Genomic DNA, 16,293 nt, shown 5'->3' on the forward strand with positions numbered 1-16,293 from the left:
AACAGTCAACAGTAGGTTGCAAAACCAGTTATACAACAGTGCAAACATATCTCAGACATCCAAATTGAGCTGTTTTACCTGTAGGGGTCATTGCTTTTCCACTCTCCCAACTGCCAGTGAGCAGAGAAGGTCATTTCTGTTTCTCTTTCCCTTTCTGGTGCATGAATCTCAAGACTGGGAGGTCCTTCATTTCCACATTGTCCTAGTTCTCTTTCACAGACACTGGTTTTAGAGGAGCAAGATGAGCTTGTCAAAAGGAAATCTGGCTGGAAGTCTGGAAAGTGGTCCCTGGGTATATGCAAGCTTTTTGGTCTGCCATCTCGATAAAGACCGCCCTCATGCCGGAGTCTCCCCTCAGCTTCTCCAAGGTTTTTCATAAGAGAGACACTCCTGACAGGAGGTGGTGGTTTGCGCTTGGATTTCTTAAGTGAGATGGAACGTGAGCGAAGTCGCAACCGTCCCTCTGTGCTGTAGTCTGAGGCTGTGACAGAGACTGTGTCCGTTGTACTTGCACTGTCTTCAGAACTCCCTCTGGGGTAGAGGAGGGCATAGCTGTCACCACGACCGTGAAAGGTGTGATGCTCCTGATAGTCTATTGCCATAGTGTTCCCATTCCCAGTGGATGTGAAATTCATGTCTTGGTCCATACCAGCCTCAGTAAAGCAAAAGGAGCCAGAATCAGTCGGCGTAGAAAGGGAACGCTCCCGGAACTTGAAAGCATTCTGCGCTGCTATGGATCGAGCTGACCTCTCTCTCCCTCGCCCCGTATCTCGGCCACCACCTCTTCCTCGATCCGCTGTCGCTCCTTCTGTTTCAATCCGTTTCCCCATCGTTACCGCTGACATGCTGTTCCCTGTCCTCCCAGAGGGATCTGTCACAGATGTGAAAGAGCTGGAGTGTGAGCTCAACGACTGGCTGGAATGTGAGCTCACCAGCATGACCCCGTCCTGCATCCCGCCTGCGTTACCGATGATGCTGTGTTGCTTAGGAGGAACTGCTGGACCTTTGCTCATGCTGTAATTGTAAGGCTCGTTCCATGCTCCGGGGGAAAAGGTGGAACCTTTAGGCCCATTCCAGGAGGTGGCTGGTGTATTGGAGCACAGCAACCCAGAATGGTCCATAACTCCCGAGCGAAGCTGTTCAGAGGGACGTTGCCCCAAACGTTTGTCTGTAGATGAGACGAGGAAAGGCCAAAATTCAAATAAGGTATAAAAATACATAAATAAATTGCATGTCATACTCTTGAACTGGTACACTGTTGAGTATAAATTAAACAAACTCACAGTAATTTACTTTCGTGGCTACTTTAAATTGTATTTTTTGCCTCCACTTTAAATCTGTAAATTTATATATTGGAGATCAGAATTAGGAACCAAAAAATCTGAATGTTCTTAGAAAAAGAGGGGTGGATTTTATTAAGTCCTATAGCATTAAAACTTACATTTATGTTTACGTTTATTTATTTGGCAGACATTTTTATCCAAAGCGACGTACAATTGTTGACCTACAGGGCATGTTGTGATCTGTGGAGGAAACCGGAGTACCCTGAGGAAATCCACCCATGCATGGGGAGGACATGCAACTCCACGCAGAAAGGTCGCAGCCGAGTTTCAAACCTGCAACCTTCTTGCGGCGAGGCTACAGTGTTAACAACTGTGCCACTATGCAGTTTAAGTAATGAATTACTTATTTAGGCATTCTAATTTAACTGTTAGGTATTGAAATCCTCTTAAATGAAACTTTTCCTGACATGGTAAAGACCTCAAACACGTGGTTTTAAAGAAATATTTGAAGTCAAGGGGAATCATCCTACATTTACAAACACACATAGGTGTTCGACAAACATGGGAAATGTTCACGTGAAGAAAAAACTAATATTTGGGTGCTTCAGTGACTTAACAACTGAGCATCAAGGAGTCTCCGACTCAAGTTTGAATCCTGGACGACATCAGAAATGTTAAAATACATTTCCTGGAAAGTACTTGAATTGTAAAGCATCATAGGGCGATTGTCTGTCAAACTGTCTCCACAAGCTATAGGACAACGCTACGACCAAAAAGAGCAACGAACAATGTGACGTTTACATCTCTATGGAAATCAGTCGAAAGGGCAGTCTGCAATACACCAGCAAAGAAGAAGGAAATATATGTTTTTTCGAAGTGAATAACTTTATACCTCATATCCCAAAGAAAACCCCAAGTCTAATTCATCCAGAGTTGATGCCAAACGAGCACCATTCCTGAGCCGCTGTCTTCTTTGTCATTCTTTTCCATTGCAGCTCTATTACTAAGCAAACATAGAGCGCTGTGATTGGCCCAACCTACAATTATTCAGGTCAGTTGCCGACCTGCTGAGGCTACACCAACGTGAAGAGCACAACCTGTTGCTACTGCTATGGTTGGTCTAGATTTAAATGCTGTGAATTTTACATTCTGACATCACAAAGTGATGTATTGTCTGAAATTATTTTCTAACACGATTCAACATCTCCAACTGATGACAACTGAAAAGTCACTCATAAAAGAAACATGCTCATAAAACTAATAATAAAGTGATTAATTATTTTTCCACCATGAGACAGAAAATTAGTCTAATCTGATTTGTTCTAAACACCACCGTTATGCTGAATTGTTACAGTTTGACTTTTTCTTTCAGTAAGGCTCAGATTTATGTAAAAGTTTTCATAAAACTTTAAACTCTGAAATGCCCGGCTCTAGTGCAACGAAAAAGAAAAGAAAAACACAACATAAAAGCAATTCTGCAGCTATTGTTTCCAGGCTGCGGGCTCCAATGCCTTTCACTGCTGTTAAATCTAAAAACGCATAACTGACCCACAACTGAACCCAATTCTTCTCCTAAATGCAGAAGTGAGTTTAAAACAAAAACTACTTACATACCTTTCTGAGATGTTTGTTCTTTTTTAAAAAGGTTAAAGTCGGACAGCGGGTCTGAATAGCTTGTTTCATAAAAACTGAAACAAAAACATTAAAAGGGTGAAAAAAACAACTATGTACCCTAAAACCAAAGATGAATACCTTCAAGTGGTGTTGAAAAGATTGTTGTTGTATTTGAACACGTTTAATAATTAAAACTGAAGCCTAGAAAATTAAAGATTCCATGCACGGTGTATGCTTTTATTGTGAAAATAATAGCTTCTTTATTTCCTGACTGAAGTTAATTTGAGTAATAATAAAATGCCTGCCACACTGAGGAAACCTGACAAAAAAAGGGTCAAATGGAATGAGCTCTTTCTGTCTGACAGCCACCTGCGGCGAGAGCCGAGTCGAGGTCGGAGTGCGTCTTCCGAAGTGGGAGGCTCTGATGGGAGGTGTCTGTAGCAAGCTCCAGAGAGTGGGGCTGCTGGGAAATGGTCTCCCCAGGAGAGGGGGATGGGGAGTGCTGGAGGAGGTCCACGCCGTGGAACTTCACTCCTCCCCCTTCACCTGGAGGAAGATCAAGAAAACATTTGTTTTTATTAACGGAACTTCAACAAAATATTCTACATTTCTAAGCTTCCGACACAGAAATGAAAGTTTATAACTTGGAATGATGACTTTGTGAAAGTGGAAAAACAATTTCTGAAAGATTCTTTTATACTGGACCAAAATCTATAAACCATTACGGACACAGCTACGCCTCCTTCTCCTGTTTAGAAACAACACTAGGTATATTAATGGATGCTGTCACATTACATTATAAAGGCTCTAACATGAGATGGGGGACGTTTATATATAAATCACATCAGACGGGTGTCCACAATAATAACTAATGGATAAGCCTTTTTTAAAATCTGGTGTTAATTTCCAGTAGATGTTATAAACCTCTCTAGAAGCTTCAGACTCTTCACTTTTTAACCACTCTCCACAGGTTGTTTGTACTGTAACAGGAGCCCGAGGCATGACAAAGTCCATGACAAGTCTAAAAAGATTATTTTTTATTTATGTTTATGTGTTTATGTTTATGTGTTTATGTTTATGTGCTTAGCAGACGCTTTTACCCAAAGCGACTTACAATTTTTTTTTTTTTTACCTATAGGGCATGTTGTGATCTGTGGGGGAAACCGGAGTACCCGGAGGAAACCCACGCATGCATGGGGAGAACACGCAACTCCACGCAGAAAGGCCGCAGCCGAGTTTCGAACCTGCGACCTTCGTGTTGCGAGGCAACAGTGCTAACAACTGCACCACCATGCAGCATTTTTAGAAGTTGGCTTTGAAAAACATTTGTAAAAGTTAATAGTACACAAAACAATCCAAGTCAATGAAAAATGGATGCACAACCCACTTTCCCACAGGTGTGTTTAACAAAAAGTTAAAAGTGTTAAGCAGAACATTTTTGTATTTCTCTAATATAATAAAACAATTGTTATAAATTGTGACTCTGTCTATAACTATAGGAAGAATACAGATTAATAAGTTTATAACTTTTCTTGCTTTGGTTCAGAAGTTTATTTTCAAATTGCTGGAAAAGTCCCTTTTGGATATGATGATAATTAATCAGTTCTTGTTTTATTGTTATTCTTGGACAAAATATAAATAATTTTAATTGGGGAAAAAGGTTACACTGTAGTAGATTTGTTCATGATGAGCCTGTTTATCTCCTTCAAGATTGACGAGCTAATCAGTTAATTCATCAGTTTATTTTCTTTCTTTTCTACGGTTCCCCGCCACTGTTGGTTTCATATGAAGTATTTTGGCAGAATTTCTAAGAAACTTCTGTTGAACTTGACCCTGGATGAAAACATTTTAGTTTCCAACGCTTCCAAAGTACACACTTTCTAAGCAGTACAACAGTGCTTCACTAATAATGAGTAAAAAATGGATTCCACAAATGTTTAGAATACACTGTTTTACACAGTAAAATCAAAAAGAAACTTGCGAATGTTAGTTTACATTTCCCGGCCATATAGCTGCAGTAAAATGTCATCCTTAGGTGATTCCCAATAAATGCTGAGTAGGTTTTGTGCTGATAACTGCAGTTAATTCACTCTTGTCCCAGTTTAGGTTAAACCCGGATGTTTATAGAACTAGAAGACAAAACTACATGTACAATAATGTGGCGAGCAAAAAAATAAAACCTCCTCTATGAAAGTCTTTTCTACTGTACTTCATCGTGCTTTAATCCAGAGAGACTGGCAGCAGATGCTGCAGGGACACCTGCTGTTCTGCTGTCCTTCCTGTCCGTCTGATGTCTCATCAGAGCCAACAGAAGAGCACTGAGTCACTGGAGGCAGCAGGTCCTTTCTTGATTACCTCAGTGATTTACAGTGCAGTTACTCATCCATCTGGTTAAATCTGTCAGGCTTCTGTTAAGGCACCAGCTTGTGTTAAGTGGACAAATGGATAGTAAATAAAACAAAAACTGCAATTTGAAGAAGGTCTGTCATCCTTTGTGAGTGAAGGTTGGTGTATTAATCTTGTTATTAAAGGAAATGCTGGAATACACTCCATTTGTTTTATTAGATGCAGGTTTGCAGAAGTTGGACCAACACACAACTGATATCTCACGTCTTCCACTCAAGTTAAGCTTCAGGACACGCATGTCCCACGATGAGTCCACGTGAGGACATGCAAGACTTGAGTTAAATCCAACACTTTTGAATTTCAAGTCTTGGCAATTGGATTGCTTGATGATGTCATAATAAAAAAAATTCCAGAAATGTTTTTTGCTTTCTGGAAGCTTCACTTGTGACAGAACAGGCGTGAAAATGCTAATGAGGCACATAAGTTGTGATAAATGTTGACACTGAGTCATTTTTAATTGTGCTAAATGTTTTGCACATTGAAACAACGCTGGAAATTTGCTGGAATACTTTGCAGAAAAGTTGTATCATTGCGGGTATCTCAACGGAACGCATGGTGGTAGCACTGCACAAAATTTGCTGGTTCAATTCCTGACTGTGGCCTTTTTGCATGGAGTTAACGTGTTGTTCTAATGGAGTGTTTCTCAATGGGATGCACCACTGGGAGGGAGAAGGATCTATTATTGTTAGCATCTTGTTTTGATGAATGAATGCTAAACCAGCCTCCAGACACTAGGTGGCAGTGTTGCTCAGATCAACAGGCTACCTGTTTAACCAAGCAGATGAAGCAGCCTGTAGACAAAGCTGATACGGTGGAGGCCGGTGTCGGTACAGGATCTGCTCAGGTGCAAGATCGGCTCGGGTCCGTCGACTGCCGATGACGTCAAAGTAGTTGATTGGTCTGATCATGAACCTTACGGAAATACGTAATCACGTTACGTTGGTCCAGGCAAATCTTTCTGTTGGAAAGATGGACAACTTTTACAAAGAAATCCATCATTACCTCTTTGAAAATACACTTTTAGCATAGAGCTGCATGTATATTAGGGCTGAACGATTAACTGCATGTGCAATTAAATTGCGATGTGAAAAAAGGAGATTTTCTAATCGCAAAGGCTGCAATTTGGCAGCGAGTGGTTAGCGCAATGCTAATATACGTGGAAAAACCCATAGGAATGCTAATGCTAATATCACCGATTACATTCTTACAAATTATGAATTAGAAACGTGCCAAATGATTACATTTGGAGTCCGATAGAAAGTAAAACTACCATCAATCAAATAAGTACAGACAGGTATTTTAGTAAAGCCAGAAAACTTTAAACTCCAGAGTTTTGGCTAGCAGCTATGAGCGTAACTGAACTACGCATAGACAAGATGTCAAAAACTCTAAACATAAAATACTTCAATAAACGGGACACACTTCTTTCCTGCAAATACAATTTCACAGGTGTTGCTAATACCTATGATCCTTCAAGGGATGTGCTCAAAGAGGAGTTCAACATTATGAATACAATATAGTGTTTTATTTTACAAATACCATTAGAAACACAAACTTGCGTCTTAAGAAACATTATTTTAATAACGAAACTGCTAAATTCTTTCCAACAGTATAGATGTGTAGTGTATTTTGTCCGAGTGGGTTTGCCGTATTTTGACGTCATCGGCAGTCGAAGGACCCCGAGCCGATTTTGCACCCGAGCAGATCCTGTACCGACACCGGCACAAAAAGGTGAGAAATAGGAGCCTACACAAGCCTTCGGGTTTACTCTGAAAACATTTAGTAATGAGAAAAAACCCAGCAGCGACTTGTGAAGAAAATGCTTGGTGGCTCTAAAAGTTTCTCCTTCCCAGTCCAGCTTAAAGAGCAAGTCCCCCCTAAATAAACTTTTTTTTTTAATAAATCAGTGTCTAATCGTGCTGTAGACACGTGTAGTCCATAATTTGGCACTTTAGTGCATCTTAGTTAAAATGAAAATGTTCTGCCCTAAAACTGTCAGTGTTGCGCCCTTCTCTGTTCGGGTTCCGCCTCTCTCATCACAGCATCTGCAGTGTTTGTTCTACCTTTCCGACTTTCCAGCAGTCTTTTCTCTTCTGCCATTTGTTTAGCCAACAACATATTTGACTCATCCTCTTTGTGTCACTCAGCTGTGTGCCAGGAAATCTGAGTTTTAGTCGAGACATTTACAGTCATCCAGCAAGTAGTGAGTCAGCGATTACGCAAATCTACAGTAAATTCGACTTCCTGTCTCGCATTCACCCACTACCTGCTGGTCCATCTGCCTCATTAATCCTGATGGAAAAGACACAACATAGAACAGGCAATCACAGCTTCACAAACGATACACGATGAAAGCTTGTCCAACGTGGAGTTTGAGGTCCAAGATCCTGTTCTGAAGGTCTGAAGTAGGTTTTATTACCATTTGCTTGGATACATCTAACTTATTAAGATATATTTGAACATTTTTATTCTCTCTGTTTAAATAAATATCTACAGATAAGCAGAAATAAAAGCGCTGAAACATCCATTTCACTCTTAATAATTCTCACAACAGCTGCCTCGTCCAAACTTTAAAATCCAATATGGCTGCCATCCCCATTTCAAAGCCGCATACCTAGTCCATTAAAATTAAAAATGCTAGGAAAATTGAAAAATATTTGAAAGTAAACAGGTCCTGAAAGCCAGATGTGACTCCTGTTTCACATCAGAATCACAAACATTAATCATAATTTTCATGAAATGTCTTTAATTTTTGGACATCCTTCTAAAAAAGAAGTCAAATTAAAAATACATCTTCATATATTAGCAAGAATGTCAAAGTTTTGTTTTCAGAAGTAGCGTGTTAGATAACTCATTTAGCAGGCTCAGACAAGTTTGCAAAACATCAAGGACAGCATCAGAAGTATGATGATGGGGTGATATACGAAGAACTAATATCTTTCTAAGTGTGATGTTTTCTCTTCTTGCTCTTTGTTTTAATCGGTCACCACACTAAACACACTAAAAGATGTTAGGGTTTTAAACACCCTGCAGATCAGCTAACACCCCTTTAGCACTTTGTCTTAGCAAGGATTCATTTCCTGACTTTAGACTTTCGTTCTTTGACCAGGATCCAATTAGAGAAGCATCTGGACCGATTCCCGTTAATGAATTCATCGTGTGACAAAGAACACAAAGGTGAGCCGACGGGATTTGCTGTCAAAAGTTCCACCTCCTGTCAGATTCCTGGTAGACGGAGGTGCCCAGGTAAGCTGGGGTGATTACAGAGTGCAGCTCGGCTCTCCTCCTGACTACGTATTCACACACCCTGCATAGGTACCACCTCATTCAGGGCTTAGAAATAAAATCTGATGCATGATGATGATAAAATGCTTTTTCTTGCTTTGAAACCGTAATTTAACGCTGATCTAAAAAAAAAACAAGCATGAAATTTAAATACCAAGATGCAAAATAAATTAGCGTTTGTCTTGTTTTGTAAGCGTGTGTCTCCGCCTGCTCTGCACTCGCATCTCTGTCGGGCTAACAGTCATTCATGAAAACAGCTGAACCGAGAGAGGGAACAGCCACTGAGAGGAAGGAACTAAACGAGTGGTGACTATTCGTTCACCGTAAATCCTCCCATATGCCTTTTCTCTTCTCTTTACCTTCTGTTTTAAGTTCAAGAGACTTCCCATTTTTATTTCAGATAGTCTTTTTTTAACCCTCTCCTTATTTTTTTGATGGGAGTGAAGAGGAAGAGAGCCGAGTTGCCATGGCAACTGCAAGCTGTCTGCAGACTACCTGTTCGGCAATTTACAGAAAGGAAGCCGAGCAGATGGAAAAAAAGGCAGATATCATAGGATTACTTGTTTTTGTAACAAAAAATGCTAAAAAAAAATACATTTTTAAAATGAATGCCCTGTTTAGGTCCAAATGTTTTTCATCTGATGTCATGAAATATTGACAATAGTAAAGAAAATAAAAATGAAACATTTATTGATTGTCATGGGATTGACATTAGTAAAGAAAACAATTGAGTATGTTGTAAAACCACTTACTTATGTTTGTAATTTGTCTTTTCAGAATAGTATATCTCCAGAAAAAATGAAAATCGCTAAAGTAATTCCGATAATTAAAAATGGTGATAGACATAGCTTTGATAATTACAGACCAATCTCAGTGCTTCCCCAGTTTTCTAAAGTGCTTGAAAAATGGTTCATTCATAAACTAGACAACTTTATTGAAAACAATAAACTGCTGAGTGAGAATCAGTATGGATTTCGATCGAATAAATCTACATCCTTGGCATTACTAGAATTAAATGAAGAAATTACAGCAGCAACAGAAAGGAAGCAATACACAGCAGGTCTGTTTATTGATTTAAGAAAAGTAATTGATACCATAGACCATAGTTTGTTACTTTCTAAGTTAAAGGATTACGGAATAAGAAGGATAGCTCATGATTGGTTAAGTAGTTATCTGAATGAAAGAAATCAATTCATAAAGTTAGAAGCTGAAATTTCAGATTCTCAAATTATTACATATGGAGTCCCACAGGGTTTTGTGTTGGGACCTAAGCTCTTTAATTTGTATATTAATGATATTTGTGATGTGTCCAAAATATTACAGTTCATTTTGTTTGCTGATGATACAACTATATTTTGTTCTGGGAATAAATTACAAATTATTTTGGAAAATATGGATAGTGAGATGACTAAACTTAAAGAGCAAGTCACCCCCAAATCACATTTTTTTTGCTGATAAACTATATAAAGGAGTGTCTAATCATGCTACAGACACGTGTCGTCAATAATTTGGCAGTTCAGTGCATCTTGGTTAAAATTCAAATATTCTGCCTAAAACTGCCAGTGTTGCGCCGTTGTCAGGGAAAAATTCTGCACTGTATTTGAATTTAAATCTGCCACCGCTATTGGCTAAGAGGTATGCTATGATGTCATCTGGTATATTATGATGTCATAATTCCATTGTGAGCCTCGGTGTGTTTGTATTTGTTAGCGGCTCCGCCCTCTCGGTCTGCCAAGCAACAGCATTTGTTGCATTTTTCAAACATGAAGTGGGAGTGAAGTACGTTTCTTGTAGGGGGTGACTTGCTCTTTAAGAAGTGGTTTATGGACAATGAACTATTTACAAATTGGAATAAAGCGAAATTCATGATTTTTGGTAACAGGAAGACAGATGATTCTGTTACATTGTCCATAGATGGTACTTCAGTTGAAAGAGTAAATGAAGTAAGATTTTTAGGGGTCATCTTGGATCATAAACTTAATTGGAAACCCCATATAAAACACTTCATACATTATATTATTCATTTATTGTTCCATACTTGACTTATTGTATAGAGGTTTGGGGCAACACATATAAAACAAACACTAATCCTTTGTTTTTATTACAGAAGAAAGCTATGAGAATTATATATAAAGTAGATGCTAGAGAACATACTAATAGATTTTTTATTGAATAAAAAATGATGAAATTCAGGGATTTGGTTAATTTGAAAACTTTACTAATTGTGTTCAAGGCATAAAAGAGGTTACTGCCAGTGAAGTTATTTTGTTTTGATTTCAAATGATGGAAAAAATAGAAAGAAGCCTGAGTTTAAAAGAGTTTTTGCACGAACAACATTAAAGCAAATGTGCATTTCAGTATATGGAGGAAAATTATGGAATAATCTGGATGATGACCTGAAAAAATGTTTAACTACCGATCAATTTAAGAGACTATATAAAGAAAAAAAATCATAGAATCCTATGATTGTTAAGTAAATATTGAATGAGTATATTGATAAGTTTTATTGTCATTTTGTTTACAAAGATAAGGTAGTTCTATACTTGGTTTATGTATAAGGCCATTCTGTAAATTACATTATGAAGTAGAAAGGGGTAGGTCATATAAGACTTCTTCTTCCTCCCCCTTTTTTTCACTTAGGAGACTGTTGATGATTGTATTTTGCATTAATGATGAATGAAACTGCTGAGTGAGAAAAAAAATTAACAATAAATAAATAAAAATTTTAAAATGAATAAACAATAAAAACTTTAACATTTTGAAACAACTTCAAAACTAGATAATTAATGCAAATAACAGACAAACAGTAATAAAAACACTTAAACCATCTTGCTAGTGAAATATTAGCCCTAAATCCCTCTGGCAGAACACTGGGCTACCTCAATCAGGCTGCAAGACTTGTGAACGCTGAAAAATGACCTGAATAAAGGTCTAAAATGATCCTGAACACTTAAGATGTTTATGCAAACCTGCTTTAGGTGAAGGACCAAAAATAAAACTGAAAAGCACGCTTCATCCTCCTCTGTACTCCCTTTTACGTCGCTCCTGCACCGTCTCTAAAGGCATCATTAGACCTGACCTTCTCCTCCATGTGAGGTGCAGAAAGAGACGTTTAACTATAGATGGATATGTGGGAGAAGGAGGAGAGAGGCAACCGGTGACGAAGCAGTTGCTATGCCAGAAACCAGAACACACACAAATGCATGCAAGAACACACACAAATGCATGCAAACAGAGCAAAGTAAACAACAGGGATGTTTGGTTGAGACGAGTGGAAACAGGAGTGTCAGAATGATGTGGCTGAGGGAGACCGCAGCATACTAACTGCTCTGACACCACACACACACACACACACACACACACACACACACACACACACACACACACACACACACACACACACACACACACACACACACACACAAACACACACACACACACACACACACACACACACACACACACATTCTCACAAAGCAAAAGGACTCTTAGAGATTAATGAAAGTGATCTTGAGAAGAAAATGTTCTAGTGCTGATTTTTCTCCCCTAAAGCTGGTGTTGATGGGACTGTTGGTTGTTTTTTGTGTGTTTGCACATTTCTGATGGGGGGGGGGGGGGGGGGGGATGAACATTTAAGCTGAGTGTATCTTATATTTAGTTACAACAGATGTAAAGCAGCAAAAGTTATTTTGGTGTTTATTTATTTAAAAATGTGTAACTTGGGATTATTTCTCCAAATTTGTGTATTTTGTGTCTCTTGACTACACAAACATGTATTTAGAGGAAGTCATGCAGTACCATAACGGTCACAAAATCAACAACATTAAGAGTTCAGAGTATTTGTTTTCACCCAAGTGACCATTTTAAACTCATTTCATTCCTAAAGATATGAAACAAAGGCTTTTATTTTGACTGCTTCAGGTTACTAAACAAGGCCATGAGACATTCATGAGTTCCCTGAGATGTTGTGCCAGTCTAAACGTTCCAGAGGCAGGAGCTAGGAGGGGTTACACCACACAAGCTGATTTATTCCAGGGTATGTAGGCAGCACCGCCTCACTAACTTTGAGAAAACATCCTGGAGGTTTAATCGGAATCACTTGCATTTTTTTTAGTTCCAATAGAGATCAAATAGGCTATATGAGATTAAAAAATACATTCAAAACATTTTTGAATCCCAAAAGATTTAGGCTGTTTTTCCTACCTGTGATATCGGGCGGTAAGAAGTGAGCCGGCGCCCGTCTGCCCAGGTGCCAGCGAGGTTTATCTGCGACGGGTGGTCCGGTTGTGGCAGATGTGGCTGTGCTGCTGCTACTGTTGTTGCTGCTCCAGCCCAGAGGGGGGCGATCTGAGCCACACGGGGATGGGGACGGAGAAGGAGACGGGTCGATCACAGACCTCAGACCAAACACTGAGGAGGCGGTTTCATCTTCATAGAGCTGCTTGGACGCTGGCTGGATAGAGAAGAAGAAAATGGGATGACTTTTGCATTATCCCCCAAAATAACTCATTTTCATTTGTCGCAAAAAAGGATAGAGATGGGACTGATAATGGTTTTATCTACCTCATGAAAGACTGAAGTGAAGTAGGTTTACTTTAGGAATCAAATTAGTTCAAGATGGCGACGGCAGCTTAATTACATTATTCGCCCATTCATTTTGTCCTGCTTATCCAAGGCCGGGTCAAGGGGGTAACAGGTCCCAGAGGGACGTCCAGACATTCCTGTCTCTAGTGAGACACTCCCTATCTTCCTCTGGGAATGCTTCAGCATTTCCAGAGAGAACATAAGATCCCTCCAGCCAGTTCTGGGTCTTTGGGTCTCCTTGCAGTGGGATGTACCTGGAGAACTCACAGACGGTGTCAGCTAGGAGGCCTCTTTATTAGATACCCAAGCCACCTCAGCTGACTCCTTTCCACGTGGATAAGCAGCGACTCAACTCTGAGCCCTTTCTCGGATGACAGAGCTCCAAACCTTGTGGCAAATCACAGCTTTCCACCCGACGCATAAGCGTAGCGCAACATCCGCAAAGCCCGAGTGCACATCTAATAGCCACTGTTATAACCAGTGGGCGTGTTTCCACCAGCCACGAAGGAATGCTTTCGGTTGCATCTGCAAGTGTAGCGTCGCTCCACTAAATTTACGTTTCGAGTCTATTTTTTTTTACACGCTACGCTTCCAGAAAGCACCGGGTCAGATCAGGCCAGACAGGAAGACAAACTCAGGAGCAGCGTAAAGCATCCGACTACTTTCAAAATAAAAGCCACATGTAGATTTACAATTGCTTAACTAGTGAAAAAAAATGCCGTTATATGTGACGCCTCCATAGCAGAGGTAAAGTAAACCACAGCCCTTTGCTGCTGTCTTCTTCTTCTTATTATTGTGTAAACTGCCGAAATCAAGCATGACCTTGCAAATCTCCGGTGATTTTATACGTGCTTCCATTGTCGGAACTTCAGGTTAAATTGTGGGAGGGGAAATTGACCGTGAGGTAAGCTATCCCAGTCCTTCCAGCTGTTGTGTCTCCAGTCAAAATCAGCTTTCAGGACTTTGCAGATGTCAGCATATTGCCAGCATATATACCCTGAACAAGCTGATTAGGAAGGCTGGTTCTGTCCTGGGTGTCAGACTTGAGAACCTGGAGGAGGTGTCTGAGAGGAGAATGCTAAAAAAGCTTCTCTCTATCTTGGACAACCCCTCCCACCCCGTGCACGCCCACATGACGGACCATCGAAGCACACACAGCAAAAGACTCATTGCCCCTAAATGCAGAACTGACCGCCACAGAAAATCCTTCGTAGCGGTGGCAATAGGATTGTTTAACTCTTCCTCACCCTGTAGGTGATTCTCCTAATACTATTACCTAGGCTATTCTGTTCCATCCCAGACCGTGCAATATTACCCAAGAGTTCTTATTGGAAGTATGTTTGCATCCCTCCATCATGTGCTGCTACTACCCTTAATTCTATTGCACAATACTCTGATCATTCGCGAAAATCGCCTGCACTGATAGCTTAATTACTTCTTCACCAGGATACAGTCATGTATTTTATTTGTTCTGTTATCTGAGTATTTCTCTTGCACTATCCTATTGTATACTACTGTACACTATTTTTACTGTATATATCGAATATCTTATATCTGTTTCACCTGTTCCTTTGTCTCTCCTACTGCTTTGAGCATGTACATGACAACGATTTCCCTCGGGATAAATAAAGTTGTTCTTATCTTATCTTATCTTATCTTATCTTATCTTATCTTATCTTATCTTATCTTATCTTATATTGCGACTGTTCGCTGATCAGTGCCAAAAAGCATCCACAGTAACAGTAAGTTTCATTCAAAGTACAGCATGATTCGATCCATTCAGAGGACCGGGAGAGCTGCTGTCAAATGTGGCGTTTAATGGCCGGATGAAGGGTAGTTTTTTACAGTGCTCTGTGAGATAACAAAGCCCAGAGAATTGTGTTATTGTGGGGTATTTTTGCGATGTTTTCTGTGTTAATTGGCGATTTTAAAGCATCGCAATCGGTGCTTATCTTCTTTTGCTTCTATTCTGCTTCATAAGCAACTCTTCTAATTTTACTAAAGACGAGTGAGTTAGCGACTCTATTGGGCCATTCCTAGTCCCTACACCTGGTGCTCCGAAAGTTCCTGAAAACGGTTCGATCGGCTGGCCTGGTGACGTGGGAGTTGTGGTAAAATGACCCAGAAGTTCTGATGGAAACACGCCTTTGTGACCTCCCAGGACCAGCCGCGTGGAAAGGTTTCACTGCCGATTCGCGTCTGAAACGCTGGGAAGAGCTATATCCCTGTTACATCACGCACCGCTTACACATCCAGTGGAAAGTCAGCTTAAGGCTGAGCAAATCCACCCAACTAAGGACATCCATTTTGGCCACTTGTATACAGGATCGTTTGGTCATGACATCACAACACCATGCACATCTGTAAGATTATTAGACAGAGGGGTGGGGCCAAAAATCAGCACGATTATCCTGCCGTGTGGAAAGTTCCAGAACAACAAGAACATTAATTCAGCAGCATGGGTAAGCTGCTCGCTAAAGGGTGCAATAACCTGCAGGAAAAGTGTCTGTTTACTGCAGTCAAATCCTCACAGGAGTCCATGGTGGGACCCTCGTGATGCAGTCTACGAAAATGGCCTCAGCAGCAAAGCAGAGGGAACAAAGAGTAAAAACTAAAGAAGTAGCTCCAAAAGTAAAGCCGTCATACGTTTATGTCCCTTCTGACTTCAAATAAATCTGCAATGCCTCTATGTGCAGGAGCAGGCTGATGGATGCCTCTGATGTTATCAGCTATTTTGGTTTTATTTCAAGGACTAATACTATTTCCATCTGGAAGACATTTAATCATGTGGCATCTGTATATAGAGACCTGCTGAGAGTGAGAAAAGGACGATGACTAATTGGGATGGATCTGAAGGAGTGGGTGGGACGTGCTGTTCCAGAGGTTTTGGGTCATTTAAATCCGGACTTTTGTCTGGAATTAATGATAACAAACATGATGAGGCATTTTGTCACAACACCACTTTGAGCTGCAGTTTGTTCTATTGGAGGGTGTTGGGGATATAATCATGCTCCATTGTGTTACTGAATAATGTTAGAAAACTGGAGTACTCTCTCTCTCTCTCTCTCTCTCTCTCTCTCTCTCTCTCTCTCTCTCTCTCTCTCTCTCTCTCTCTCTCTCT

The 16,293-nt window shown here is 40.2% G+C and overlaps 1 protein-coding gene across 4 annotated transcripts in view; it reads right to left on the minus strand.

Moving 5' to 3' along the window:
* Positions 1 to 16,293, minus strand: part of nhsl2 (NHS-like 2) — a 215,538-nt gene that overhangs the window by 11,878 nt on the left and 187,367 nt on the right. For all 4 annotated transcript variants that reach the window (XM_070547984.1, XM_070547985.1, XM_070547986.1 and 1 more), the window contains 3 exons: positions 12,792 to 13,041; positions 3,267 to 3,443; positions 79 to 1,168 (listed from right to left, as the gene is read on the minus strand). In XM_070547984.1, coding sequence (XP_070404085.1) covers positions 79 to 1,168; positions 3,267 to 3,443; positions 12,792 to 13,041 — 1,517 coding nt within the window. The remainder of the gene's footprint in view (positions 1 to 78; positions 1,169 to 3,266; positions 3,444 to 12,791; positions 13,042 to 16,293) is intronic.

The sequence above is a fragment of the Nothobranchius furzeri genome, chromosome 2, assembly GCF_043380555.1.
Source record: "Nothobranchius furzeri strain GRZ-AD chromosome 2, NfurGRZ-RIMD1, whole genome shotgun sequence".
Classification (NCBI taxonomy): domain Eukaryota; kingdom Metazoa; phylum Chordata; class Actinopteri; order Cyprinodontiformes; family Nothobranchiidae; genus Nothobranchius; species Nothobranchius furzeri.